The 27,857-nt window shown below is 42.7% G+C and overlaps 1 protein-coding gene across 1 annotated transcript; it reads left to right on the top strand.

Moving 5' to 3' along the window:
* Positions 1–1,949: 1,949 nt before the first annotated feature.
* On the top strand, positions 1,950–27,857 carry LOC115135061 (wings apart-like protein homolog). The gene is given in 21 exon segments (XM_065023164.1): positions 1,950–2,275; positions 3,045–3,430; positions 4,084–4,804; positions 6,372–6,676; positions 7,618–7,739; positions 13,128–13,223; positions 13,522–13,686; positions 14,327–14,463; positions 17,307–17,418; positions 17,678–17,911; positions 17,989–18,100; positions 18,493–18,590; positions 18,768–18,844; positions 18,992–19,164; positions 19,367–19,482; positions 19,762–20,091; positions 20,093–20,494; positions 22,198–22,411; positions 22,528–22,616; positions 25,773–25,868; positions 25,971–27,857. Coding segments are annotated over 20 exon segments (4,029 nt in total). The 5' UTR covers positions 1,950–2,275; positions 3,045–3,066; the 3' UTR covers positions 26,037–27,857.

The raw sequence follows: 27,857 nt of genomic DNA, 5'->3' as shown, positions 1-27,857 counted from the left end.
GACATGATCACAGTAAACTGGCCACTGTATGCACTTGTGTGTGTTATAAATACAATAATATTTTGGGTATAGGGAACATGTTACATTATCCCAAAAAGTGATGGTTTTCAGTTGATGTAGGCCTAGATTATACCTGATTTCAGTGGATGAATAGCATAAAAAGGATGTATCCTTGGGCATAAATGACAGAGACCACTTGAGCCAACCTAGTGCAGTACAGATGTTGTGGCTCAGGATTATAATCTCCCCAATGCTGTATTCACATGTTACACAGAGTAAAATGTATAGGAGAGCGGATCTACCATGATACGTTAGATGTGTATCAAGAAACAGTGTGGTAGCGCATTTCAATAACAGTAAAAAGGAAATGCAAGTTAAGCAACTGCTGCCATCTAATGGTTTTATGAAGCATTACATCCTTATACACAATGAAAATACTTAATGGAGGATTCAACTTGACTTTTTCTGTCTCCATCACACAGATGTTTGAAAGTGTTCCATTGATAGCCTTCACATCACTCTGCAAAAACATTGTTCCAGTGGGGTTGCTAACTGACCCAGAGACAGTGAAAACATCAAGCACATGTGACTCCATAAGTCTAGTGGTGTATTCAGCTGTGAAGGGCAGGGCGTGCCTATGTATGAAGCCAGGGTTTGTGTCCAAACATTCAGTCATAAGGGCCATGACGGCATTAGCTCATGCCTCTTGTGTATTAGCCCTGCTGTGTCAATATGTGTTAATTGGCTTAGATTGGTTACATGTGTAATCAAACTCAGAGATGGATCTAGATAGAAACATTTGGCTAGACCTTGTAGTGTAAAATGTTGTACTTTAAATGTATCTACCTAGACTAAGCATTGCCCATGTCTAACCCAGAAATCATTTTAGTTTGATCATATAGTCCTCAGACTTGTTAGCCTGATGTAGTATCTATAGGTCAGAGGAACTTATGCAAATACTTTTCTTTGGAGGCCGAAATCACTTTCTTTTAACCATCGCCATGTGCTGTCATGCACATAGCTGAGCTAAACTGACATCTAGGGGTTATGATACCTGTGTTTAAGATTAGTCCCCTGGCAATCTCTACCAGTCGCAATGAGTCATGTTCTACACACAGGTGGCTGGTGTCACCTTAATTGGGGAGGTAGTAACACCTGGAATGGAATATTGGAATGGTATGAACACATTAAACACGTGGTTTCCATGTGGTTGATACCATTCCATTTACTCCATTCCAGGAATTATTAAGAGCCATCCTCCCCTCAGCAGCCTCCCGTGGTTCTACATGAGCTTTCCTCTTCTGTTTCTGTGATTGTACATCAATCATTACATTCTCCTCGCTCAGACGTAGGCCTACAGGCCATACAATTGTTCCATGTACTTCAAGTCTGAGTAATAGCCAGTGATTTCAGCATTGACCACTTGCCCCAAAGCTGTTCATGAAGCAGTGTTCATTTAAATACATCTTGATCCCAGTTCAGTGCCAAAGCTTATTTGTATTTTAAAATGCTTTTATACATGCTACAACTTTGTTTCGAATTTGTACTTGGCGCACAACTATTGGGTAGGTTGTAGGCTAATAGTGGAATAGTGGAGGCACGCACCGCTACTGCTTGTCAACCAGCTCACCAAGCTCGTCAAGCTTGACCAAGCTGGTCAACCAGGTAAACTGGATTTTCCAGAAAGGGCACATTTTTATTTTATCGTCAAGGAAGGACGTTAGGATTTACAAACACTGATCTCAAATATCAGATTTTATGGCGTTACAGTAGTTATGTGCTCATTCCACACTGGGGGCAGTATACTTCTGCAGAACTATGCAGAAATGTATTCGCACACCCTCTCTTTGCGCTCCATCGAAAACACTTTTCTTTAAGTTTTTATCCAATCACACACACGTTTACTGACACAACTCGTGAAAGTCGCTTGGGCACTACAAAACATTATATTCGATGATTGGTCAACGGCTATCTTGTGGAGAAGTGACGCAATTTTCTTGGCCACATCCGAAGTCAGAGGGAGGCTAAATTTTAATGGCAGTCACTGGCGCTGTAAAATAAATTAAGTCCGGAATCTGGGAGGAATTCATGACAATTTCGGTTATCAATGTAGCTCTTTAAACGCGTGTTTTCCCTGGTACATCTGCGTCGTATTTGTAAACGGTAGCTATCGTTGTTTCACGAAGTTAATGCTTGTTTTGTGCGATTACAGTACGCCGGAGTCAGGCTAGGCCCAGCCGGGTGCAGAAGAAGCGGTCCCACTGAGTTGAGAGAGGTGTGTTTTCGGTGTTTTAAAGCGCATTTCGGACCATATCTTGTTTTAATATGTAACTAGGTACCTAATTTTGAGAGATGCATTTCGACACCTTTTTGTTACAGAAAATAACGTCTTTAACGTTGCATTTGCTGGCTAGCAAACGTTAACGCGTTAGACATGTAAACATAGCTAGCTTACAGTTAGCAGTAACGTTAGCTAACTACTATACATAGCTAATGCTGGTTTTTAGCAGATGTCCGGCCTTTTTCTTACATTGGCCCAGTCAGCCGTGTCATGAGTTGAGCGTTACTAGTTGGCCAGTGAGCTGGCTACGCAACATCACGCCTATGTTTAATTTCAATGTGTAACTGGTTAACTAGCTGTTAACGTTACTAGTGCTGACAATATCATAGATTGAGATCAGTGTTGAAAGGAAACGTTAGCTAACTAGAGCTGGATAGCTATCTAGCCGAATAAACTAACATTGCTTGAGCTTAGTCGGCTAATTAGATGCTGTAGGTAGCTACTGTGGTTTTAGTGAATCCATCATTGCAATGACCCCCATCACACCTAATTTATTAGCAACGTAATCTCGAACCTCGGCGGCAGAACTAAAGCTGATAGCTCGTCGTTTGATTTAATCAGCTACTACATTATAAACTGTATTCAGGGTAAAACAACATCCAATCTATTTTGCAGGTAGGCCTTCACACCACCCACCAGCTTTGCATGAGATAAAATTGTTCTAGTGAACTAAATGTATTGTTTTCTCGTGTTACACCCACAGAGAATATGTAACATACATCAACATGACATCCAGATTTGGTAAAACCTACAGCCGTAAGGGAGGGGAGGCCAACTCCAAATTTGATGAGGTCTTCTCCAACAAGAAGGCCACACTGAGCACCAAATGGGGAGAAACCACTTACAAGGCCCAGCTGGGCTCCAAGCGGCCCCTTCAAAAGCCTGAGGTAGTCGAGTTACTCAAGAGGCCCCGCATTGAGGATGACGACAGCTCAGAGGATCCTTTTGGTTTTGACAGCGACGATGAGTCCAATCCTGTCACCTCCCACAGTGTGCCCCAGTCTGAACCAGCTGAAGGTGAGGCCAGTAATATGCCACCTGCTACAACCACAGTCCCAGTGGATAACAGTAGGAACAGCACAGCTACAGGTAAGAACTGGATGCAAGAAAACTGACTTACTGTTGACTTTAAACATGTTGGACATGTTTTCATGGGAGGAGGCACTCAAAAGTCTAGCTTGAGCCTGTGTCTGTCTTTAAAGTGTTTTGCAGCACCAACCACCTTCCGTAGAGCTGATGTGTGCGTTGTGTGTCTGGTGGGAACATGTTTCCACAGGTGCTTGTAGAATACTTGTATGTCTACAGTAGCTAAAGAACACCATGCATGTCTCTTGTATTTAATTTTTTGTTGTTGCGTTTTTTATTATGTAAGGACAACTGCTTCACTTGATCCTTGTGATATTGCTTATGATGAGAGCGGTGGTGTGTGGATATTTCTGGGGCAGATAAAGTGAAGGGCTCCCTTGTGAGCTTGTTACACTCTGCTGGCAGCTTCTGTGTCAGCTTATCTCGTCTTTGTCTCTCCCTGATAGCTCTCTAAAGAGAGATCAGGCTTTACTGTAACACTATCGTCTCAGCAGGTCTATACCCATTTCATTTAGAATACCTGATTTAGAAATGATACAAACCAAACAACCCGTGTTGAACAAAGTCTGAAACTGTATTTTACAATATAATGCTTGTGTAGAATGTATAATGCTTCCTTCTGTTAACTTGCTCTTTCATCTGCTTTGTGCTCACAGGCAAGCAAACATTGTCTAATGAGGGTGCAGAAAAGAGTAGCCAGTCCTTGTACAGAAGTAAATCTGACAGTAACCAGAAGCCTATTGCTCAGTCCTCTGTTACAAAGACTGTGCCCAAGGACCCCTATGTGGAATGGAGCTTAATAGGGACCCAGAGGTCTTCTACCTCCTCCACTAGTATGGACCCTCTCCAGGAAAAAGACTCAGCTGAGGCACCAGGGTTTAGCGGAGACTCACAGTTCTCTTCTTCCCAGGATGGGCTCTCAGCTGGGATGAAAAGTGCTCAGCAGGAGGCCCCGGCCGAGCCTGTTGTTGACAACCTTCCCCCCTCCCCGTTCCTCCTCAGGCCCTGCAACACTAGGAAATACATCCGTCCCAAACCCAACAAGGCCTCTGACGTTCCAGATGCTTCTGCTGCTTGCGACGTCAAACTGCCTGTAGCCGCCAGCGTTCGGGCTGCACTGAAGTCCAACAGTGTGTCCGCTGCCAGCGGTAGCGGCGGTGCTAATGCTAGCACAACGGTGGCCAAACCTGCTGGCAGGGGTCGGGTACGGGACTACACGGTGCTGCATCCATCCTGCTTGTCGGTGTGTAACGTCACCATCCAGGACTCCATAGAGCGCAGCATGGACGAGCTCATCACCAGCACACCCCTTACTGACCTGGGGGAGGTGGGACGGCTGAGGAAGAAGGCAGACGTACCTCCAGCCAAACCCAACAGGTAAACGACTCCACTTGCTGTGGTCCAGACAGTACACTCTAACTCCTCCCTCCCACTGGTCCTTCATGACATGCTTGGTACTACTTGCTTGATATTGTACAAATGTACACTACTGTTCAAAAGTTTAGGGTCACTTAGAAATGTCCATATTTTTGAAAGAAAATAATTGGATTTTTTCTCCATTAAAATAACATCAAATTGATCAGAAATACAGTGTAGACATTGTTAATGTTGTAAATGACTATTGTAACTGGAAACGGCAGATTTCTTTAAAAACAATTATGGAATACTACGTAGGCGTACAGAGGCCCATTATCAGCAACCATCACTCCTGTGTTCCAATGGTATGTTTTGTTAGATAATCCAAGTTTAGCATTTTGAAAGGCTAATTGATCATTAGAAAACCCTTTTGCAATTATGTTAGCATAGCTGAAAACTGTTGTGCTGATTTAAAGAAGCAATGAAACTGGCCTTCTTTAGACTAGTTGAGTATCTGGAGCATCAGCATTTGCAGGTTCGATTACAGGCTCAAAATGACCAGAAACAAAAAACTTTCATCTGAAACTCGTCAGTCTATTCTCGTTCTGAGAAATGAAGGCAATTCCATGTGAGAAATTTGCCAAGAAACTAAAGATCTCGTACAACGCTGTGTACTACTCCCTTCACAGACCAGCGCAAACTGGCTCTAACAAGAATAGGAGGAGTGGGAGGCCCTGGTGCACAACTGGGCAAGAGGACAAGTACATTTGCATGTCTAGTTTGAGAAACATGCACCTCGCAAGTCCTCAACTGGCAGCTTCATTAAATAGTGCCCGCAAAACACCAGTCTCAACATCAACAGTGAAGAGGCGACTCCAAGATGCTGGCCTTCTAAGCAGCGTTCCTCTGTTCAGTGTCTGTTCTTTTTCCCATCTTAATCTTTTATTGGGCAGTCTGAGATGTGGCTTTTTCTTTGCAACTCTGCCTAGAAGGCCAGCATCCCGGAGTCACCTTCTTTAAATTTGCACAACAGCCTTCAGCTGTGCTAAAATAATTGCAAAAGGGTTTTCTAATGATTAATTAGCCTTTCAAAATTATAAACTTGGATTAGCTAACACAACGTGCCATTGGAACACAGGAGTGATGGTTGCTGATAATGGGCCTCTGTACGCCTATGTAGATAATCCATAAAAAATCTGCCGTTTCCAGCTACAATAGTCATTTACAACATTAACAATGTCTACACTGTATTACTGATCAATTTGATGTTATTCTAATGGACAAAAAATGTGCTTTTCTTTCAAGAACCAGGGCATTTAAGTGACCCCAAACTTTTGAGCGTTGGTATACATTTACCGTTGAGCACGTAATGTCTCTTATACCCACTTACTTTAGTTTGCCCCTATAATTGTTTTCTATATGTGGGTTACCAAATTTTTCTACTACATTGAGACTTGGGTGATTCTGTTCTCTCAATTTAAGCAACTCTTTTGTTTTTAGAAGACTTTTGAATCCTTTGACTATGTTTTCATGTGTTCCATGTCAGCTGCTGATTTGAAATTAAATGATTCTCCTCTTGTAACATCAGGTTCCGCACCACCCAGAGTAAATCCAAGAAGGAGACCAAGCTGGAATTTTTCGGCTTTGAGGACAAGGGTGACCAGGAGGGGGAGGATGGTGCGGACCCCACGGCCGGCGGCAGCAGCTACAAGATCAAGTACTTTGGCTTTGACGACCTCGGCGAGAGCGACAGTGACGAAGAGGATGGCATCCATGTCAAAGTGAAGAGGAAGGCCAAGAAGGCTGCAGCAGTGGCGGTAGCAGCCATGGCTGTTAGTGTGCATAGCCCTCAGCCCAGCGACTCGCAGGACAGCCAGAGCAGCAGCAATACAGGTGATATATACTGTTGATGTTTGTTTGTCTATATATAAAAAAGGCTTTAGCTGTATGAAAAACAGGTGAGAGAGGCTATGTCATACTGTCAAAATATAAAATATTTGTTGCATGCTTCATAAACAACAGGTGGAGACCAACAGTGAAATGCTTACTTACGACCCTTCCCAACGCAAAGAGAAAAAATTATAACGCAAGGAATAGATGCATAATGAGTAATGTTAACTTGGCTATATACACAGGGTACCAGTACAGAGTGTACATATAAGTAGGGATAAAGTGACTAGGAAACAGGATAGATAATAAACAGTAGCAGCAGCGTATGTGATGAGTTAAGTTTGAGCAATGCAGATAGTTAACCAATAGCTACCTGGACTAATAATTTAGCAGGCTTGTGGGTAGAAGATGTTCAGGGTTCTGTTGGTTCCAGACTTGTTGCATTGGCCCCACCTGCTGTGCGGTAGCAGAGAGCGCAGTCTATAACTTTGGTGGCTGGAGTCTTTGACAATGTTTAGGGCCTTCCTCTGACACCGCCTGGGTATAGAGGTCCTGGATGACAGGGAGCTCGGCCCCATTGATGTACTTGGCCATACGCACTACCCTCTGTAGCGCCTTGCTGTCGGATGCCAAGCAGTTACCATACCAAGTGGTGATGCAGCAAGTCAAGATGCTATCAATGGTGCAGCTTTAGAACCTCTTGAGTGTCTGAGTGCCCATGCCAAATCTTTTCAGCCTCCTGAGGGTGAAGAGGCATTATTGTGCCCTCTTCACGACTGTTGTTGTTTGTGTGTGTGTGTGTGTGTGCGAACAATGATAGTTTGTTAGGCTCATGCTTTGCTTACTGTCAGTTTTCCTTCACCATGTAACTGGATTTCTATTGTAGATGTATTTCTATCATGTTGATTCCACTGTTAACCTCATTGTGCTGCTCCCCCACTCAGATATTCTGGAGTTTTCTGATGACTCTAACTTTGGTGGGTCTGAAGAGCAGAAGGGTCGTTCAGGAAAACAAGGGGACACATCCAAGGACATTGGCAGGAAGATCTTCAGTGGACCAAAAAAGGTGAGGGAGGAGAGATGCACATTTCTGTCCGTTTTGCTGCCAGCTAACCTAACCTCGTTAACTGGTCAACAAACAGTTCCGTTTCTTCCCAACAGTAAAATTAGGCGACCCACAGAAAATAGCCTGCTATGCATGCATGGGGCGGCAGGGTAGCCTAGTGGTTAGAGCGTTGGACTAGTAACCGGAAGGTTGCAAGTTCAAATCCCTGAGCTGACAAGGTACAAATCTGTCGTTCTGCCCCTGAACAGGCAGTTAACCCACTGTTCCTAGGCCGTTATTGAAAATAAGAATTTGTTCTTAACTGACTTGCCTAGTTAAATAAAGGTACAAAAAATAAAAAATAAATACAAGGAAATGACAATAGCAAGCCTATCGTCTTAGTCAAAAGGCTATAGCCTATTATTGAACATGCAACTCTTGGAATGAAACCGCTAATAAAAATGCAATTAGCTGGAAAAACCCAGTTCTAAACCGTGCAGCTAATGCGAGCGTTAAACTTAAGAAGATGGAGAATCTCATAGCAACCACTCGGATGGGTTGCTAATATGACTAGGATGGTGCTTCTGGACTAACGAAAGAAAGTTGATATGAAAACCAATAGAACAGGAGAGAAATTATGTCTTTATTAAAATAATAATAATGGCCTCCACATTTCTCTAGTTGGATTTCGCTAGGCTACTTTGAAGCAAGGTAAGAAAGACATGCCTCATTAGTTGAAGTAAAATGAACTGTTTAGGTTTCCAACAATTATACTGCCTCAAGCTCAACTTGCAAAGTGGTGGGTGACTCGCTGATAGTCTGCCTACCGTTGATTATAGCCTATGCACTCGAATGAGAGGTGCGCTTGAATTACGTTGAGAAATAAATATGGCTATTTTTAATCGTGGCCATCTGTTTTAAACACTTGCATTTAGAATTGTTGGTATTGGCACATTGCGCAATGACTGGTGCTTATAAAATAATGTTTTAATAATGTGGCAGCTTTTTAAGGAGGTGCTCTGGTGCTGTCTGACAGGTGCTGTGCCGTTCCTCTCCTCAAACTAGGCTCTGTATGCTGTGCGCATGTGACAACTAAGATACTTAGCGACTAATGAAAATACACACGCACCAATTTAATACACATCATTATGCAAATTAACCTATAGACCGATAACCTGTCAAATGCATCTTCGGCGGCTAATCGATTTAACGGTTAACCATTCACATCCCTATGAGGAAGTTACGAAGTCTGATGTTTCTGTGTGTGGATTGTATGTGTGTGTGTGTGAGAGATGGAGATTTTTGTTTGTGTGTGTAGCTGTGCTCATGAGGTAACACTGATACGAGCAACAATTGCTGTCACTTTGGGGACGATATGTCCAATATGTTTCAAGCACTCAAGGGTGAGTGAGCAGCCAGAGAACATTCTCTTTTGAAGGGATAATTGTGCTGGAATCAATGACAGGATCACGTCTGCTTTGCTTCACTGGATATATAAAAGCGTTTTTTTGCCAGGCAGATGAATGGGACGGGCCTAATTACATGATTCTTCAGAAACGTCACAAGAACTTCTCTCCTCCACTCAAACATTTTACCAAATCAAGCGGAAAGTCGCACCATTTTCATAATTGACATGCCTAGATTGACCATGAAAATGAGTGATTTAAGCCAGTTAAGAGGACCAACAGATTTGTTTTAATTCCAATAATGAGTAGTAACTGCACCAGCCACAGTAGCTGAGTCATACAGCAACAGTTGAACAACAGTCAATTCAGCAACAGTTCCTCTGCACTGTAAGAATTTCACTGTACCGTTTACACCTGCTGTATCTATCCAGTGCATGGTAAATCAAATGTTATTTGTCGTATGCGCCGAATATAACAGGTGTAGACCTTTACAGTGAAATGCCTACTTACAAGTCATTGTATCTGGATGCGGCTGATATTATTTTTTAAATATATCTACATAGGCGTACAGAGGCCCATTATCAGCAACCATCACTCCTGTGTTCCAATGGTATGTTTTGTTAGATAATCCAAGTTTATAATTTTAAAAGGCTAATTGATCATTTGAAAAGCCTTTTGCAGTTATGTTAGCACAGCTGAAAACTGTTGTGCTGATTTAAAGAAGCAATAAAACTGTCCTTCTTTAGACTAGTTGAGTATCTGGAGCATCAGCATTTGCAGGTTCGATTACAGGCTCAAAATGACCAGAAACAAAGAACTTTCTTCTGAAACTCGTCAGTCTATTCTTGTTCTGAGAAATGAAGGCTATTCCATGCGAGGAACTGCCAAGACACTAAAGATCTGGTACTACTCCCTTCACAGAACAGAGCAAACTGGCTCTAACCAGAATAGAAAGAGGAGTGGGAGGCCCCGGTGCACAACTGAGCAAGAGGACAAGCATATTAGTGTCTTGTGAGGACTTGTGAGGCGTCTGTTTCTCAAACTAGACACTCTAATCAAGCCATTCATTTGATGTTCTGTAGTTTACTGAGGAGTGGCTTCCGCCTGGCCACTCTACCATAAAGGCCTGCTTGGTGGAGTGCTGCAGAGGTTGTCCTTCTGGAATGTTCTCTCAACCCCACAGAGGAACTCTGAAGCTCTGTCAGTGGGACATCTCGTTCTTGGTCACCTCCTTGAAGGTCACCTCCAAGGCCCCCCCGATTGCTCAGTTTGGTCGGGCGGCCAGCTGTAGGCAGAGTCTTGGTGGTTCCAACCTTCCATTTAAGAATGATGGTCACTGTTCTTGGGAACCTTCAATGCTTTCGTCATTTTCTGGTTCCCTAACCCAGATCTGTGCCTCGACACAATCCTGTCTCGGAGCTCTACGGACAATTCCTTCAACCTTATAGCTTGGTTTTTGCTCTGACTCGCACTGTCAACTGTAGGACCTTATTAGACAGGTCTGTGCCTTTCCAAATCATGTCCAATCAATTGAATTTACCACAGGTTTGTCATTATGGGGTATTGTTTGTAGATTGCTGAGTTTTTAAAATTTTTTAATATATAGATAGATTTATTTCTTTATATTAATTAATTATTAAGGCTGTAACGTAACAAAGTGAAAAGTCAAGGGGTCTGAGTAATTTACCAAGACATTAGTTATTCTATCAACAATTAAGTAATAAATTATATCCGCTGCCATTTGTCACATGATCTATTTCAGACGACAAATTATCCACCCATATCTAGCGTGTTTTGTCGACATTTGAAAGGTTTACAGACATTTGCTCTTTCCATCAGCTCCGTCATTCTTTTTTTTGGTCTGACATACTTGTTTTGATGGAACATGCAAAAATATAAACCGCTCATTGTAGCTCTGCCACAAAAATGGAAAAGGCAATTACTCAAAAGAGAAAGGAATTAATTAGGTTGTCTGCCGCCAATCAAAAACCATGCATGGCTTAAAATTACTAGTGTGAATCATAAAATATATCAGTTTCACTTCAGGTTGAGAGGTTTGACAACATACAGCTTAAAATTCAAGACAGTTGGAACAGATTTCATGTCACAATATGAACTGATACAAAACATTTGACGCATCAATCCATTCTTTTCAATTTAAACTAAAATTCCCGCTACACACAAATAATGTCCAATGTATGGGGCATTGAACAGTCAGCTCTGTGAAAAGACTGCAATGAAGAAACAGAATCAATAGATCATCTCTTTTTGTACTGTCTTTCGGTAGCTCGCATTTGCAGTCATGTCTAGCAGTGGTTGTTAATGTCTGTGTTCAGATGAACCTACAAACAGTACTGTTAGATCTGAAAAACCACAGCCTATTCATGGAAAATATGATTATACTCTTAGGTAAAATATTTATTTGTTGGGCAATATCTGTAGACAAGGTACAAAGTGTTTCAAGACCCTTGGGACATCACAGTAAAACAAGATGTAGCACAATTGTGATAGACTGGGAAAGATTGATTAGTCTGTGGACATGAGGGATTGGTTGATTTGCCGATTCACTTGGAGTCCAGAACAAATAGGAGTACTTTACACTGCGTGTCCAAAACATTACCAACACCTGCTTTTTCCTTGACATACTGACCAGGTGCAACTCAATATTAGGAGGGTTCTTAATATTTTATAGTGTGTGTGATATATATCACACACACACTACCAGTCAAAGGTTTGGATGCGTACTCATTCAAGGATTTTTCTTTATTTGGACTTTTCTATAATAATAATAATGAATACAAACTATGAAACATATTTTGATTTGTTACTACATGATTCCATGTGTTATTTCATAGTTGTGATGTCTTCACTATTATTTTACAATGTAGAAAATTGTAAAAATAAAGAAACCCTTGAATGAGTAGGTGTGTCAAATGTGTTGACAGGTACTGTTTCCATCAGGTTCTCCAACCATGGGTGGATGGTGGTGGTGAGGGCAAGGGAAGGTGGTGGTGAGGGCAAGGGAAGGTGGTGGTGAGGGCAAGGGGGGGAAACGGAATCAGAAATGATGCAAGTAATGTTTTTTTGATACCAATCGGTCTGCTGGTTTCATAGCTAAAAAAAACAAAAACACATGGTTTGTGTTAATTCACAACACCTCTCAATATAGGCAAGTCATATTCAGGACATGCACTAGACCAGGTTTTCCCAAACTTGGCCCACCTGGGTCCATGTTTTTTATTTGCTCGAGCACTACAAAGCTGATTCAAAGAATCACAGCTTGATAATGAGTTGGTTATTTGAATCAGCTGTGTAGTGCTAGGGCAAAATCCAAAACGTGCACCAAGGGGGGGCCCCAGGACCGAGTTCACTAAACCCTGCACTAGACGACTTCAAAAATTGATAGTTTTCCATTAGAATGCAGTGTCTGAACATACCGAATAGGTCTACCTAAAAAAAAATGGGTATCATTAAAACATAAAGCATGTCTGATGTTTGTATTCCTTCCATCACAAACTCACCACTTTTATAGCCGATCTAATGGTTTTTTCTCCAAATGGATAGAATTTTTATTAAAGTGAGCTTCCTGAGTCGTGGAGATGATAGGATAATAGTATAAGATGAACTTAAATGTCCCCAAGGTGCAATTTAGGGGACTAATGTATTTATTTCAGAAGTCTGTTTTGGTCAAAGTGAAAAGAAGTGACCGTTTTTGTCCAGGAGTCTTCAGAAAGCAACTTGATGAAACGAGCCACGTAGCTTCATAAGTCTAGACGTTATGAAGTTGTTTATTATATAATTCTCTGCTATTAGCTCCTATGGTATTGTGATGAGGCTAATAATAAGTCAGATTTATCTAGTACCTACTGTTCCCAAAACTGAGGAAGTCTAGGTTTGTTTTGCTAGTTCATCATGAATCCTTTCTACTACTACTGAAAGCTGTACTGTAATCATTCCCAGTGCTACTGTACTTACCCTGTTCCTGTGGTTGTGTGTTGTGCAGTCCCCTGCTAAAGCTGTGTACAATGCTCGCCACTGGAACCAGCCTGAGCCTGAGGAGATTCCCCTGCCACCCCTTGCCTGCGCGCACATTGCTCCGGTGAGAACTACTCTAGGACTGCCAGGGCTCTGCCTTACACTGGTCACACACACATTCACGCACGCACACCATGTATTGAATTTGCGATCTCTAGTAAGCCGACAACAATGCGTTGTCCTAGAAATAATGCATTGCCCAAATAGCAGCCTCACCTACTTGAGATTTCATATTAGCTGTGTTCTGCTTAGTCAAGACTTTGAAAATGTCCCAATAGGAGACATTTTAGATTGTCCAAGGGCACCTGGAACTAGATTTTGTTTGTCTCTAACTTTGCTTTTTGATTTATTCCCCTCTCCAGGCCAGCATATCGAGCGGAAGTAGCAAGGACACCAATTCTCACAAAGACGACGGTCTGTTCAAAGCGCCTCCCCCACCGCCCAAAGTCATCAAGTCTGTGACCATCCCCACTCAACCTTACCAGGACATCGTCACAGCTCTCAAATGCAGGAAGGAACACAAGGAGGTGAGCCAGGCATGCTGGGTGACGCTCCACTCCCTCAAGTCGGCATGATCTTTGCACTGTTAACATCACCCGACCACTTATCTGCCATTTTCACAATTTGCGTTTGCGTGCTTGTATGGATTATTTTTTTCTCTCCCGCAGGCCACTCTGTCGTTATTCATTCCAAACACAGTTTAGACTGTTGATGTCCATTTTAGAGCGCCGTGTAAAGCTTGTCTTTGTTAATTTTAAACACAGTATGGGCAGGAGGGTTCCTGAGGAGCATGCTGTTTCATTAAGGCCTAGCCACAACTAGCAGATTTGTCTTTGTGCTCTTGACCAGACAGTTGGTTGCACATCCCCCTTACCAAGAGGAACTGAACCGAATCGATCTTGTTGTCTTCGCCTTAGAAAACCTCTGGTGCCTTGCGTACACACACATAGTTATTGATAAGGGAGTATTATCCCAGTCAGCTAATGGAACTAATCGAGTTGAGCCGCTTTGCATGCTGTGAAAATGTTATCTTTTTTTTTCTTTGGACAGATACACATGCACACAGACACTTGCATTAGATAATACTTTTAAATCATGGTTATTTTGCTCAATGTTCAGTGCCATTTTCTTGTGTAAATGTCAGTCATTATCTCTTCCCCCTTGTAGCTGTACACGGTTGTGCATAATGTGAAGCACTTCAACGATGTGGTAGAGTTTGGTGAAAACCAGGAGTTCACTGATGACTTTGAGTACCTGGAGACAGGCCTGAAGAGCAGCCAGCCACTCAACACACGATGCCTTAGGTAAGATAAACCCACTCAACATTGTCCACCTTGGCAATAAGAGCTCTTATTTAACATTTCCATATTCACACACACACAGAGAGTGCCTTCGGAAAGAATTCCGACCCCTTGACTTTTTCCAAATGTTATTGTGTTACAGCCTTATTCTAAAATGCATTGATGAATTTTCTTCATTTTAGTCTATGCACAATATCCCGTAATGACAAAGTGAAAACAGGTTTTTATAATTTTTTGCATATGCTTAAAAAAAAGAAGACAAAAAAATGGAGCTCCGGTGCATCCTGTTTCCAATGATCATCCTTGATGTTTATACAACTTTTATTGGAGTCTACCTGTAGTAAATTCAATTGATTGGACATGATTTGGAAAGGCACCTGTCAATATAAGGTCCCACAGTTGACAGTGCATGTCAGAGCTAAAACCAATCCATGAGGTTGAACGAATTGTCCATAGAGATCCAAGACAGGATTTTGTCGCGGCACAGACCTGGGGAAGGTTACCAAAACATTTCTGCAGCAATGAAGATCCCCAAGAACACCGTGGCCTCCATTCTTAAATGGAAGAAGTTCGGAAGACTCTAACTAGAGCTGGCTGCCCAGCCAAACTGCGCAATCGTGGGAGAAGGGTCTTGGTAAGGGAGGTGACCACGAACCCGAACCCAACAACCCTAAGCACACAGCCAAGACGATGCAGGAGTGGTTTCAGGACAAGTGTATGAATGTACTTCAGTAGCCCAGACTTAAACCTGATCGAACATCTCTGGAGCTACCTGAACATAGCTGTGCTGCATCGCTCCCCATCCAACCTGACCAAGCTTGAGAGGATCTGTAGAGCAGAAAAGAGATATTTCCCAAATAAAGGCGTGCCAAGCATACCCAAGAAGAATCGAGGTGTAGTCGCTGCCAAAGGTACTTCAACAAAGTCCTGACTAAAGGGTCTGAATACTTATGTAAATGTAAAGTCAGAAGTTTACATACACTTAGTTTGGAGACATTAACTCGTTTTTCAACCACTCCACAAATTTCTTGTTCACAAACTATACTTTGGCAAGTCGTTTAGGACATCTACTTTGTGCATGACACAAGTCGTTTTTCCAACAATTGTTTACAGACAGATTTATTTAACTTATAATTCACTATATCACAATTCCAGTGGGTCAGAAGATTACATACACTAAGTTGACTGTGCCTTTTTAAAAAGATGTCATGGCTTTAGAAGCTTCTGATAGGCTAATTGACATCTGAGTCAATTGGAGGTGTACTTGTAGATGTATTTCAAGGCCTAGCTTCAAACTCAGCACCTCTTTGCTTGACATTATGGGGAAATTAAAAGAAATCAGCCAAGACTTCCGAAAAACAAATTGTAGACCTCCAAGTCTGGTTCATCCTTGGGAGCAATTTCCAAACGCCTGAAGGTACCACTTTCATCTGTACAAACAATAGCAAGTATAAACACCATGGGACCACGCAGCCGTCATACCGCTCAGGAGGAGACACGTTCTCTCTCCTAGAGATGAATGTACTTTTGTGCGAAAAGTGCAAATCAATCCCAGAACAACAGCAAAGGACCTTGTGAAGATGCTGGAGGAAACGGGTACAAAAGTATCTATGTCCACAGTAAAAACGAGTCCTACATCGACACAACCTGAAAAGCCGCTCAGCAAGGAAGAAGCCACTGTTCCAAAACCGCCAATAAAAAGCCAGACTACGTTTTGCAACTGCACATGGGTACAGAGATCGTACTTTTTGGAGAAATGTCCTCTGGTCTGATGAAACAAAAATAGAACTGTTTGGCCATAACGACCATCGTTATGTTTGAAGGATAAAGGGATAGGCTTGCAAGTCGAAGAACACCACCGCAACTGTGAAACACGCAGGTGGCAGCATCATGTTGTGGGGTGCTTTGCTGCAGTAGGGACTGGTGCACTTTACAAAATAGATGGCATCATGAGGAGGAAAAATATATTTATCTCAAGACATCTGTCAGGAAGTGAAAGCTTGGTCTCAAATGTGTCTTCCAAATAGACAATGACCCCAAGCATACTTCCAAAGTTGTGACAAAATGGCTGAAGGACAACAGTCAAGGTATTGGAATGGCCATCACAAAGCCCTGACCTCAATCCTATAGAAAATTCCTGGGCAGAACTGAAATAGCGTGTGCGAGCAAGGAGGCCTACAAACCTGACTCTGTTACAACTACTCTGTCAGGAGGAATGGACCAAAATTCACCCAAGTTATTGTGGGAAGCTTGTGGATGGCTACATGAAACGTTTGACCCAAGTTAAACAATTTAAAGGCAATGCTGCCAAGTACTAATTGAGTGTATGTAAACTTCTAACCCACTGGGAATGTGATGAAGGAAATAAAAAAGCTGAAATCTATCCTTCTCTATACTATTATTCTGCCATTTCACATTCTTAAAATAAAGTGGTGTTCCTAACTGACTGGAACTGGAATTTTTACTAGGAGTAAATGTCAGCAATTGTGAAACATTTAAACTCCGTTTATGTAAACTTCCGAATTCAACTGTATATGTGATATATATTTTTAAACCAGTTTTTGCTTTGTCATTATGGGGGGGTGCGATTTTTAATAAATTTTAGAATAAGGCTGTAATGTAACAAAATGCGGAAAAGGTCAAGTGGTCTGAATACCTTCCGAAGGCACTGAGTGGTCAATCCAAGAGGACAACATGGAGCAATTTTTAAATTTTTATATATATATATATATATATATTTATTTAAGAATCTTTCATTATTTTTACTTGTCCACTTAATCCTTTTATGTGCTCTTCTCCTCTGAACTTCTTCAAACACTCTCCCCCTCTCTTGCGCCTCTCTCTAGTATAATCAGTTTAGCCGCAAGGTGTGCAATGCCCAGTTTCCGGATGCACCTACGGGCCAGAGGGAAGGTGGCTCAGGTCTTCAAGATGTTGAATGATGCCCCGCTGCATCCGGTAGGAATCTGACGTCTACAACCACAATTGACTCAAACTGTAGTAACTGACCCAAACTAATGGTAACAAAACCAGTGTGTTTCAATAAATCTACCTCAGCTTATTTGTGGCGATGACCTATTTGTCCTGTAGACACTTCACATTTTGCTATTGAACCTGAATTTGAATAAACAAGGAGAATATTTAAGGTCTTCCCCTGCAACCAAATGCTTTTGAGCTGATTGTTGCCCCTCGCCGCTCTCCCTTCACTCTTCTCCAGAACCTGGCCCTGTGTACGGCCTCTCTGATGTACATCCTAAGCAGAGACAGGTTAAACATGGACCTGGACCGGGCCAGTCTGGAGCTGATGATCAGACTGTTGGAGCTGGAGCACGACCACTCGGGCCACCACCAGGACCAGCTCACTGCCAAGGAGATGACCAAGGTCAAGGAGAAGATCCGCAAGCTATGTGAGACGGTTCACAACAAGCACCTGGACTTGGAGAACATCACGGTACGCGGGGTCAATCAGAATGTCTTTGTATTGATGATGGTGAGTTGGATTTCTATAGCACTTTGTTTGTTTTGCAGTCGTGTCACCTGGCCATGGAGACCCTGTTGTCTCTGACCTCGAAGAGGGCCGGGGACTGGTTCAAAGAGGAGCTGCGCTTACTGGGAGGCCTGGACCACATTGTAGATAAAGGTGTGTGTTGTAACAGTTTTGACTTGAGTTTATTTTTTGTTAAGGCTGCCAGGCAGGTTATGAAATGTTTGATTTGTCCCTTTTACTTTGAGTTGGTCTCATCTGGCAGTGAAGTCTACAGCAATACAAAGGACTCATGTAAAAGTCAGTACTGGGAAATACACTTTTCATATACTGTTAAACATTGAAATAACTGCAACTATTTGAATATTTTGCATTTGTTGTTTTATTCAACATTAATGATCAAATAAATACAAGTCACTACTTAATAATAATAGTAATAATAATAATATGTTCACTTTGGAAGTCTCATAAGTTGCATCTTATCTAGGCCATCTTATCTTTGTTAGAACATAGTCATTGGCATACATGTGAATTATTGTCTTCTGCAGTGAAAGAATGTGTTCAGAACCTGATTCAAGAGGAAGACAAGGAGAAGCTGGTGTCATCGCTATGGGGGGCAGAGAGGTGTCTAAGAGTACTGGACAGTGTAAGTACAACATCAAAGAGTGTTGGCAGGCTCAGAGGTTTGAAATCCATTCATTGAATACAAGAGGGGAAAGTACATTGACTCTGCACTCTCTGCTTTATGTGACCAGCTTTGATTTGACAATTGAAAAGGCATTTCAACATCAGTCTAGTGTGTCTTTCTGTCCTTCCATTGCAGGTGACTGTCCAGAACCCAGAGAACCAGGGCTACCTGATCGCCTACAAGGACTCTCAGCTCATAGTGTCCTCTGCCAGGTGAGACTGAAACGCATGCTAATCTTTTGACACCCACGCTCGCTTGCTCCATCGCTCGCTCGCTCCATCTTGCGTTCTCTCTATCGCTCGCGCCATCTCGCTTTCTCTCTCTTGCTTCATTTCTCTCTCTTGCTTCATGTCTCTCAGAGGTTTGCGGTACTGTGAGGACATGATTCAGCGCTACAGCCGGGAGGTGAACAGCTCTCTGTGTTCGTCAGGCACGGCGCTGCCCCACTGCAGCTTCAGCAACGTGGGCAAGGCCGTTGAGGACTGCATGAGGGCAGTCATAGGGGTGCTACTCAATCTCACCCACGACAATGGTAATATCACTGCATCAACATGACCTCTACATCGAGCAACATTGTAGCTAGTGCAATGCGTTCCCAATCCTAGTGCCTTGTTTCTCTGCTCCTCGTCTCTTTTGATCGCATCCCAGCTGTGCTAGAGTCCTCATAACACACCCCAGCTAGCTGCAGGGTGGCGGCAGAGAGGTAACTCTGGACTGTACTGTGTTTTTTTTAGAGTGGGGAAGCACTAAGACTGGAGAGCAGGACCGGCTCATCATCACAGCACTCAACTGTGTCCTACGGGTCCCACGCTACATACCTCAGGAACAACGCTTTGACATCAGAGTCCTGGTGAGAGGCGCTGTGTGTGTTGTAGGCCTGCATGGAAATGATTACACAAATCCAGTTACTTGTACCCATCTTTGAAACATGTGGTTCCTGTGAACCCACTTCATTGAAGTGCCACTTAATGAATGCCTAGGTAGTAATTAAAACCGAAGCTTCAATGTAGTAATTGCAGGTTGTTTGTGCTCAATGTTTTATTATGGGTCTCAATGAAGTGTATGTCCTTGAGCCTTTTTAACAGCATCGCGCCTCTCCTCCTGTCTGTGTGTGTGCACGCTGGTACAGGGCTTGGGTCTGCTGATTAACCTGGTGGAGTACAGTGCCAGAAACCGCCACTGTCTGGTGGACATGGAGTTCACCAGTTCAACCAGCCCTGAAGGCATCCAGGGAGAGGCAGGGGGAGAAGAGACCCAGACCCCTGAAGGCATCCAGGTAGAGGCAGGGGGAGAAGAGACCCAGACCCCTGAAGGCATCCAGGGAGAGGCAGAGGGAGAAGAGACCCAGACCCCTGAAGGCATCCAGGGAGAGGCAGGGGGAGAAGAGACCCAGACCCCTGAAGGCATCCAGGGAGAGGCAGGGGGAGAAGAGACCCAGACCCCTGAAGGCATCCAGGAGAGGCAGGGGAGAAGAGACCCAGACCCCTGAAGGCATCCAGGGAGAGGCAGGGGGAGAAGACACCCAGACCCCTGAAGGCATCCAGGGAGAGGCAGGGGGAGAAGAGACCCAGACCCCTGAAGGCATCCAGGGAGAGGCAGGGGGAGAAGAGACCCAGACCCCTGAAGGCATCCAGGGAGAGGCAGGGGGAGAAGAGACCCAGACCCCTGAAGGCATCCAGGGAGAGGCAGGGGGAGAAGAGACCCAGACCCCTGAAGGCATCCAGGCAGAGGCAGGGGGAGAAGAGACCCAGACCCCTGAACAATTCCTAGCCTCCACAGATCCAGCTACAGCAGCCCTTACAGAGGGTGAGGCTGAGAAGACCAAGGGCTCCTCTTCAAGTGCCCTGGCTGCTCTGGTGCAGGTAGTAGTTCTGTTATTACCACTTCAGAATCATTTTGAAGGGAATTTGTAGCAAGAAGATCGAAAAACACGGGTAATTTAGTTACTCTTGTGCATTTTCCAAAAGTCTTCCAAAAGTACATAGAGTAGCCCCCGGCTGAATTCCTTTTTGCCGAATGAGCTCTTTTGGTGTCCTCTGGTACATTCTAATGCCTTGATTCCATCAGAAATACACAGCGACATTATTGACTTTACCTCCCAGATTGGAAAATGTGTTGTGAATTGTCGAAAGACATGACTTTTTACAATTTTAAATTACTGAAGAATGTATGAATTACGTGTATTGTTAATTATTTTGGATATCGTCTAGGCCTATATGATCAGGAATATTTAGTAAAGTGTTATATCGTTCTGATTTTACTTAGCCTAAATTCATTTCAATAGATCATTAGGTAGGGCCCTATAAAATCTGTTTATTTGTTGCCTGATCCCGTTTAGTTTTGTCAAATTTGTTTTTAGTTTTTTCCAGGTTCCCAAATTTCTATATTTTGTCAGGTTTTTGCTCTCAGATCACTTTATCTTTTTTATTTTTTATTTTTATAGATCATCCAATTTAGTTTGTTTTCTAAGTCCACAACAATGCTTAAGCCATATGAGACCACTTTTGAGGTCTGGGAAAAATCTGAGATGTAGGTTTTTGACTGTCAAAATCATCGCTAACGGCCACACAAAGTGGTAGACGCGTACACACACACACCGATGGAGGCATTCTCGTTGGCTTTTAGAAAGTTGCAGGAAATGGGATTCAGGGATGCATCCTGTTCATGTCGTATGATTATCTCGGGAAAATAATGCCTTTTCAATACATTTAGTTTATTCCTTACTAAGGTCAATACATTTTTGAATGTTGTTCATGAGGGCCCTAATGATCATATTTGGACCAGAATGAGGCTCTCCTCTACCTATTGTTCCTGCAGTGATGATTCACCATCTTCATTGAATGTTGTCATAATTTATCTGCACATAATCACCAAAAAGCCTAGGCACTTCAGGAGCCTGTGCAAAGTAGTGACCCAAATAAACGTCTCTCTCGCCGACGCGATCGTTAGGCCAGACTGACCGACTAGACGAGTCACTCACTTTTAGCATCACTGTCTGGCAAAACCCGACCTAGGAAATCCTTTGGTTTACTTGCCCCAATGCGATAACGTGAACATATAACTACTTTGCATGATTTAACACTGATAAAGGGATATAGGAGATCGACTTTATTCAGTCAGTTGGACACCTTTCTATAAACTAGTCAACACTTGCTGTTCAGTTGTCAAAGCACAGTAAATAGACTGTGAAACACTAAAGGAAATGAATGAATGTGCCAGAAAACAATAATTAGGCAGTCGTGGATTTCAACTAATTGTTACCACTGACATGCAGATTCACGAGCATCATGTTCTCTTCCTCTGTAAAGAAATTTGACGGCAACCAATCACAAGCACACACATTGTACTGGGAGGCAGAATGTGTTTCCCTGTCATCGCTTGCTTTGTGACTGACAGGAGCCTAACCTATCAATAGATTGCTAGAAAGATTCATATTGTTCATCGTAGTTAATATGAAGTGGAATAAGTAGCCGGCTGAAAATGAGTCTGTAACCAGATGATTAGTTGACGGCCAGAGCTAATGTCTGTCTGGCAGGAGTTTGACTGTCTTTTCCTCCGTCCACAGTTCTTCTTGGAGCGGGAGCGAGCAGCCATATTGGCTGAGGCGCAGACTGATGACCTCATCAGTGAACCTCCCAAGCCCCAGGACCAGAGCGGGGAGTGGCAGGAGACATCGGGTGAGATCCAGTGGGTCGCTGCAGAAACCAACGACGGTGAGAATGACAAGGAAAAGGACACAAAGAAAGACGAGGAAGACGAGGAGCTGGATCTCAACAAAGGTAAAGATGTGGGTCTGTGTAAAATTATTTTTTTGTAACAGTTTCCAATAGTATCACTACTCACTACTACTCATGTTGAGTGTTCTCCTTCACCCTCTCTCTCTGTGGTGGTGTAGCTCTGCAGCATGCTGGGAAGCACATGGAGGACAGCATTGTGGCTTCCTACACAGCTCTGCTCCTGGGTTGTCTGTGTCAGGGCAGTCAGGTAAGCTTCCGGCAAACTAGCGACAACCATGTTCCTCATTCCTCGCACTGGGGGTGCAGGCTTTTGTTCCATCTCAGCACTAACACACCTGATTCAACTAATCAATAAAGGGCTTGATTAAGTTTGCAGATTTGAAGTACAGATGTAGGATCTTAATTTGAACCAGTTTGCTACAGCAAGAAAATAATCCTGCAGCAACAGGAAATGTGGATTATACTTGGACATTAGTGGTTGATTTGATTTTCCATTACAGAAAATGTCTTGAATTCCAAAGTGGAAATGATAAACTTCAGAAACCTTTTTAAACCTCAAATAGCCTACAATTTTTTAATTACAGGAATGTTGTCCTGCAACAGGCATCTGTATAGGCTACTGCAAACCAGTGCCATTCTTCTGTCTTGATGGTAGGTCTCTTAGAGTGGCGTTTTCCTTAGAGCCTTTTGCTAATAGTGTTATCTGTGCAGTGCTAGTATTTTCCCCTTGCAAAATATCAGGAAGAGAAATTGAAACTTGTGAAAGACAAGTTAAAGGCAATAATCTTGGACCGACTCTTCTCTGTATACATCAATGATGTCGCTCTTGCTGCTGGTGAGTCTCTGATCCACCTTTACGCAGACGACACCATTCTGTATACTTCTGGCCCTTCTTTGGACACTGTGTTAACAACCCTCCAAGCAAGATTCAATGCCATACAACTCTCCTTCCGTGGCCTCCAATTGCTCTTAAATACAAGTAAAACTAAATGCATGCTCTTCAACCGATCGCTGCCTGCACCTGCCCGCCTGTCCAACATCACTACTCTGGACGGCTGTCGTGGAAATTTCCTCTATTTACCTAATCATGGGAGCAAACCACACACACACACGTCAGAGTTAGTTATAGAAGTCCATCTTTAATTATATGAGCTCTTATCACAATCCTGTGACTCTCAGATAATTCAGTGTCTCCCAGTGAATCCTCTGAGAGTCCCCTTACAATGCAACTGAGTTCCTTTAATAGCAAAGACACCCATAGTCAGACAGCATAGACATAATTCATCGTTCAGCTTTGTCCCCTTTCATAAACCAAATCCTCCATATCACAGGCATATATCAAATTGTCATTTATATACAACCCACTCTAAACACAAACTCCTGGACAAATTCACGGAGAGGAGAGTGACCACACAGGTCAACAAAGAGGGAGCATAGAATGATTCCACCCTCCTTTCCCCCCCATGAGAAAAGTAGGGAGTAAAAGATATGTTTACACATGATGACACTTTGACCTCTCCCCTCTCTCAGCGGCCCAGGCAACTTAGTTTTGACATAGAACAGATAACTGCAACCTCACCACAGAATTACACAAAAATACCATTCTGATGAGAAGTAACTTACACACATTTGATGAATATTAAACATCTTACAAATGTTACAAACATATTCTGATAATTCCACGACACGGCTCTGACTTAGAATACGTGGACAACTACAAATACCTAGGTGTCTGGTTAGACTGTAAACTCTCCTTCCAGACTCACATCAAACATCTCCAATCCAAAGTTAAATCTAGAATTGGCTTCCTATTTCGCAACAAAGCATCCTTCACTCATGCTGCCAAACATACCCTTGTAAAACTGACCATCCTACCAATCCTCGACTTCGGTGATATCATTTACAGAATAGCCTCCAATACCCTACTAACCAAATTGGATGCAGTCTATCACACTGCCATCCGTTTTGTCACCAAAGCCCCATATACTACCCACCATTGCGACCTGTACGCTCTCGTTGGCTGGCCCTCGCTTCATACTTGTCGCCAAACCCACTGGCTCCATGTCATCTACAAGACCCTGCTAGGTAAAGACCCCCTTATCTCAGCTCGCTGGTCACCATAGCATCACCCACCTGTAGCACACGCTCCAGCAGGTATATCTCTCTGGTCACCCCCAAAACCAATTCTTTCTTTGGCTCTCCTTCCAGTTCTCTGCTGCCAATGACTGGAACAAACTACAAAAATCTCTGAAACTGGAAACCCTTATCTCCCTCACTAGCTTTAAGCACCAGCTGTCAGAGCAGCTCACAGATTACTGTACCTGTACATAGCCCACCTATAATTTAGCCCAAACAACTACCTCTTTCCCTACTGTATTTATTTATTTATTTTGCTCCTTTGCACATTCTTCCACTGCAAATCTACCATTCCAGTGTTTTACTTGCTATATTGTATTTACTTTGCCACCATGGCCTTTTTTTTCCCTTTACCTCCCTTATCTCACCTCATTTTCTCACATCGTATATAGACTTGTTTCTACTGTTTTATTGACTGTATGTTTGTTTTACTCCATGTGTAACTCTGTCGTTGTATGTGTCGAACTGCTTTGCTTTATCTTGGCCAGGTTTATCTTGCCTACCTGGTTAAATAAAGGTGAAATAAAAATAATAATAATATATGTATATGTATGTATACTTATTAACAAGTAAGTGAAAAGTAAAGGCAACTGCAGTGCTCTACTTTGTCCATGGTGAATAGAATAACCCGATCGTGGCCTATGGTGGTCTAAGCCACTGCCTCGAGAACTCCTATACCACTGCAGCATGCGATCGATTCCGGAACACTTATTCAGCAACTCTCTCTCCCCTTTACCTCTGTCCTAGCTGATAAACAAATAACAATATGAGAGGAAGCAGAAAAAAGAACCTGATCGCTGATTCCAGTTCATTTGCAGTTCAGTTGCATAAATGCTGCAGTAGATTTCACTTGCGAGAGCTTGAGTCTGTCAAAGGCTATTAAACTATTAAACTTAATATGACACAATACAATTGCAGAATACATAAAAGCACAAAGGTTTTTTTTGGACTAATTTAAACTATTTATATTACTATTTTTTTGACTAATATAGGTAACATAAAAGCGTAGTTCAAAGCTTGAGTACTGTTGTAGCCCATCAATAAATGGAAATTCATGGGAAAGCTAGTAGCCTTCTCCCCTAAACACCTCATGAGTCATTTTCTGCTCAACCTACATCGGTGCAGAGTTAACCAAGATCTGTGCAGATGCACCGAAAGGTGAGCTGAAAATAACTTGTCATTGCTTAGTTATTTCAGCTGGTTGCGTATTTTTGCGAGAGGGAAATGTTGCCCCTTAATGAGTATTTGCTTCATTCTCTCTCCTCAGGTTAATGTGACAACTGTGCGGGAAAACCTTCCCAAGGGAGATTTCTCAATAATGACGGAAATGCTGAAGAAGTTCTTAAATTTCATGAACCTTACTGTAAGCAGCCGACGTCTTTTGATAATGACCTAGCATCTCTTTCTCCTTTTACATAGGAGCACAATACAAGCTAACTTACTTTCTCTCCAATCTCTTTTTCAGTGTGCATTTGGCACCACAGGGCATAAGTCCATCTCTCGTGTCATAGACTATCTGGACCACTGTTAGTGAACCCTTCTTTGCACTCTTGAGTGCAGATAAGGGGACATCTTTTCAGATCTGGCAACCCAACAAGGGTCCCACCAGATCTGGCAACCTTAGCAAGGTTATGTCAGATGTGGCATCCCCAGCAGGACGGGCTGTACAGAGAATCCACCAGAGATCATCGGTGTCCCAACAGTGTCCCCGGCATTGCTTCAACATGTGTTCTCATTCTGAAGAACAAGACACACACCCCACACACAATGGCCTGTGATGGTTGTAGAAAAGGAAAGGCAAGTTCTGATTATGACCATTTGCATAAGCTCGCGGTCAAGTTGTAATCTTCTGGAGTTTTCTTCAATGCTTGTTTAAGTTATTCTCACAAGGTCATGTAATGTAACATCATTCTACATTTAAGAAATCATCACTTCAGGATGACTGATGTTATTTAAGTATTTGTTTTTAAATAATGGCACTTGAATTACTTAATTGTTTTACTCATTGCCCTTCCAAATTTGACTTTACAGTCAAACTGAGTTTTGTGTTTTAAATTTGCAATTGGTCGTTTTTATGATTGTGGTTATGCTGTGTGAGATGCTTCAAGTCTCTACAGTTCCTTACCTTTTACATGTTCCACCTAACACATCACTTGAAGTGGCTGGATATAATAACTGCTGTTTGTACGGTTTTCATTTCAATCCCAGAAACCCTGGTAAACCGGACTAACATTAATAATAACCAAACCTCGGCCAACTGGCATAATCCTCATTGAACATTGTTGTTTGCCCATACTGTGGGTGTCAGTGGTGGTTAGTGGCACTTTAAATGAAGAAGACGGTCTCATAGTAATGGTTGGAATGGCCACACGTTTGGTACCATTCCATTCACTCTATCCATTACTACGAGCCGTTCTCCCCTCACCAGCCTCCTCTGGTGGGCATTGTATCTTACCACTTCAAGTAGCGCTGATCCAGAACCAAGCCCAGGGTTCACCACCTGGTCCTGGACAGGGGGTGCAGGTTGCATCCAGCCCTGCAGTAATTATCAAAAGCCTGCACACCTAGTACCCTGCATTGGTGATCCCTGTCCTAACCCCAACCCCCCTAGGCACCCCCAAGTCTGTGAGCACTGGATAGTAAAATGGTGACAATTCTACCTAGTTTATCGGAGGGAAAAGTGAAGTAACTACCATACTGCTTATACCTATCCTTTCCGATCTGCTTGTGGTGGTAGCTTCTGGACAGGGCTGTAGTGTTTCTTTACTGCCCCTTGTGTCTTAAGTCATCATGTTGGACCTGACCTTTCTACTCTGAGCGGTGAACCAGTACCCCTAAACCTCCTTTCAGCTACTCTAACTAGTCCTGTGCTCCAATAAGATACTGATTGAATGACTGCCATACAGATTTCATTTCCCTCTGATTTGTAGAGCTGCAATTGAACAGACATATTACCTACAAGTTGAGTTGCAAATCTAGGATGTATTCATTATGACGATTCTGTTGCAAAATGTTTTTACAAACAAAACAAGGGTTTCTATTGGACAAATTCAGTTAGGTCCGTTCCTTTTTTCTGTTTGCTTCCGTTTGATTGTTAAACGGTTTCTATAAGGAAAGGAATTTCAGAATGTAAACACCTGTAAATAGTGGTTAGTGGATGTTAGAATGCTAGACTACTTTTCTGAAGCTGATATTTTTATTTTCTACAATATTTCTGAGTTGTCATTTTGAAGTAAAAGCAAAAAATACAAAGACCGCTGCAGGACGAAAAAAGTTTGTACCGGTTTTGAGGACGTTGTCTTTGATTACATGTAAATAATTGTAACTCAAATAAAAAGTTACTTTCAGTACA

This window comes from Oncorhynchus nerka, linkage group LG10 (assembly GCF_034236695.1).
Source record: "Oncorhynchus nerka isolate Pitt River linkage group LG10, Oner_Uvic_2.0, whole genome shotgun sequence".
Taxonomy (NCBI): domain Eukaryota; kingdom Metazoa; phylum Chordata; class Actinopteri; order Salmoniformes; family Salmonidae; genus Oncorhynchus; species Oncorhynchus nerka.
Note: the sequence above shows the minus strand (reverse complement) of the source record. Positions and strands in the feature narration are given on the sequence as shown.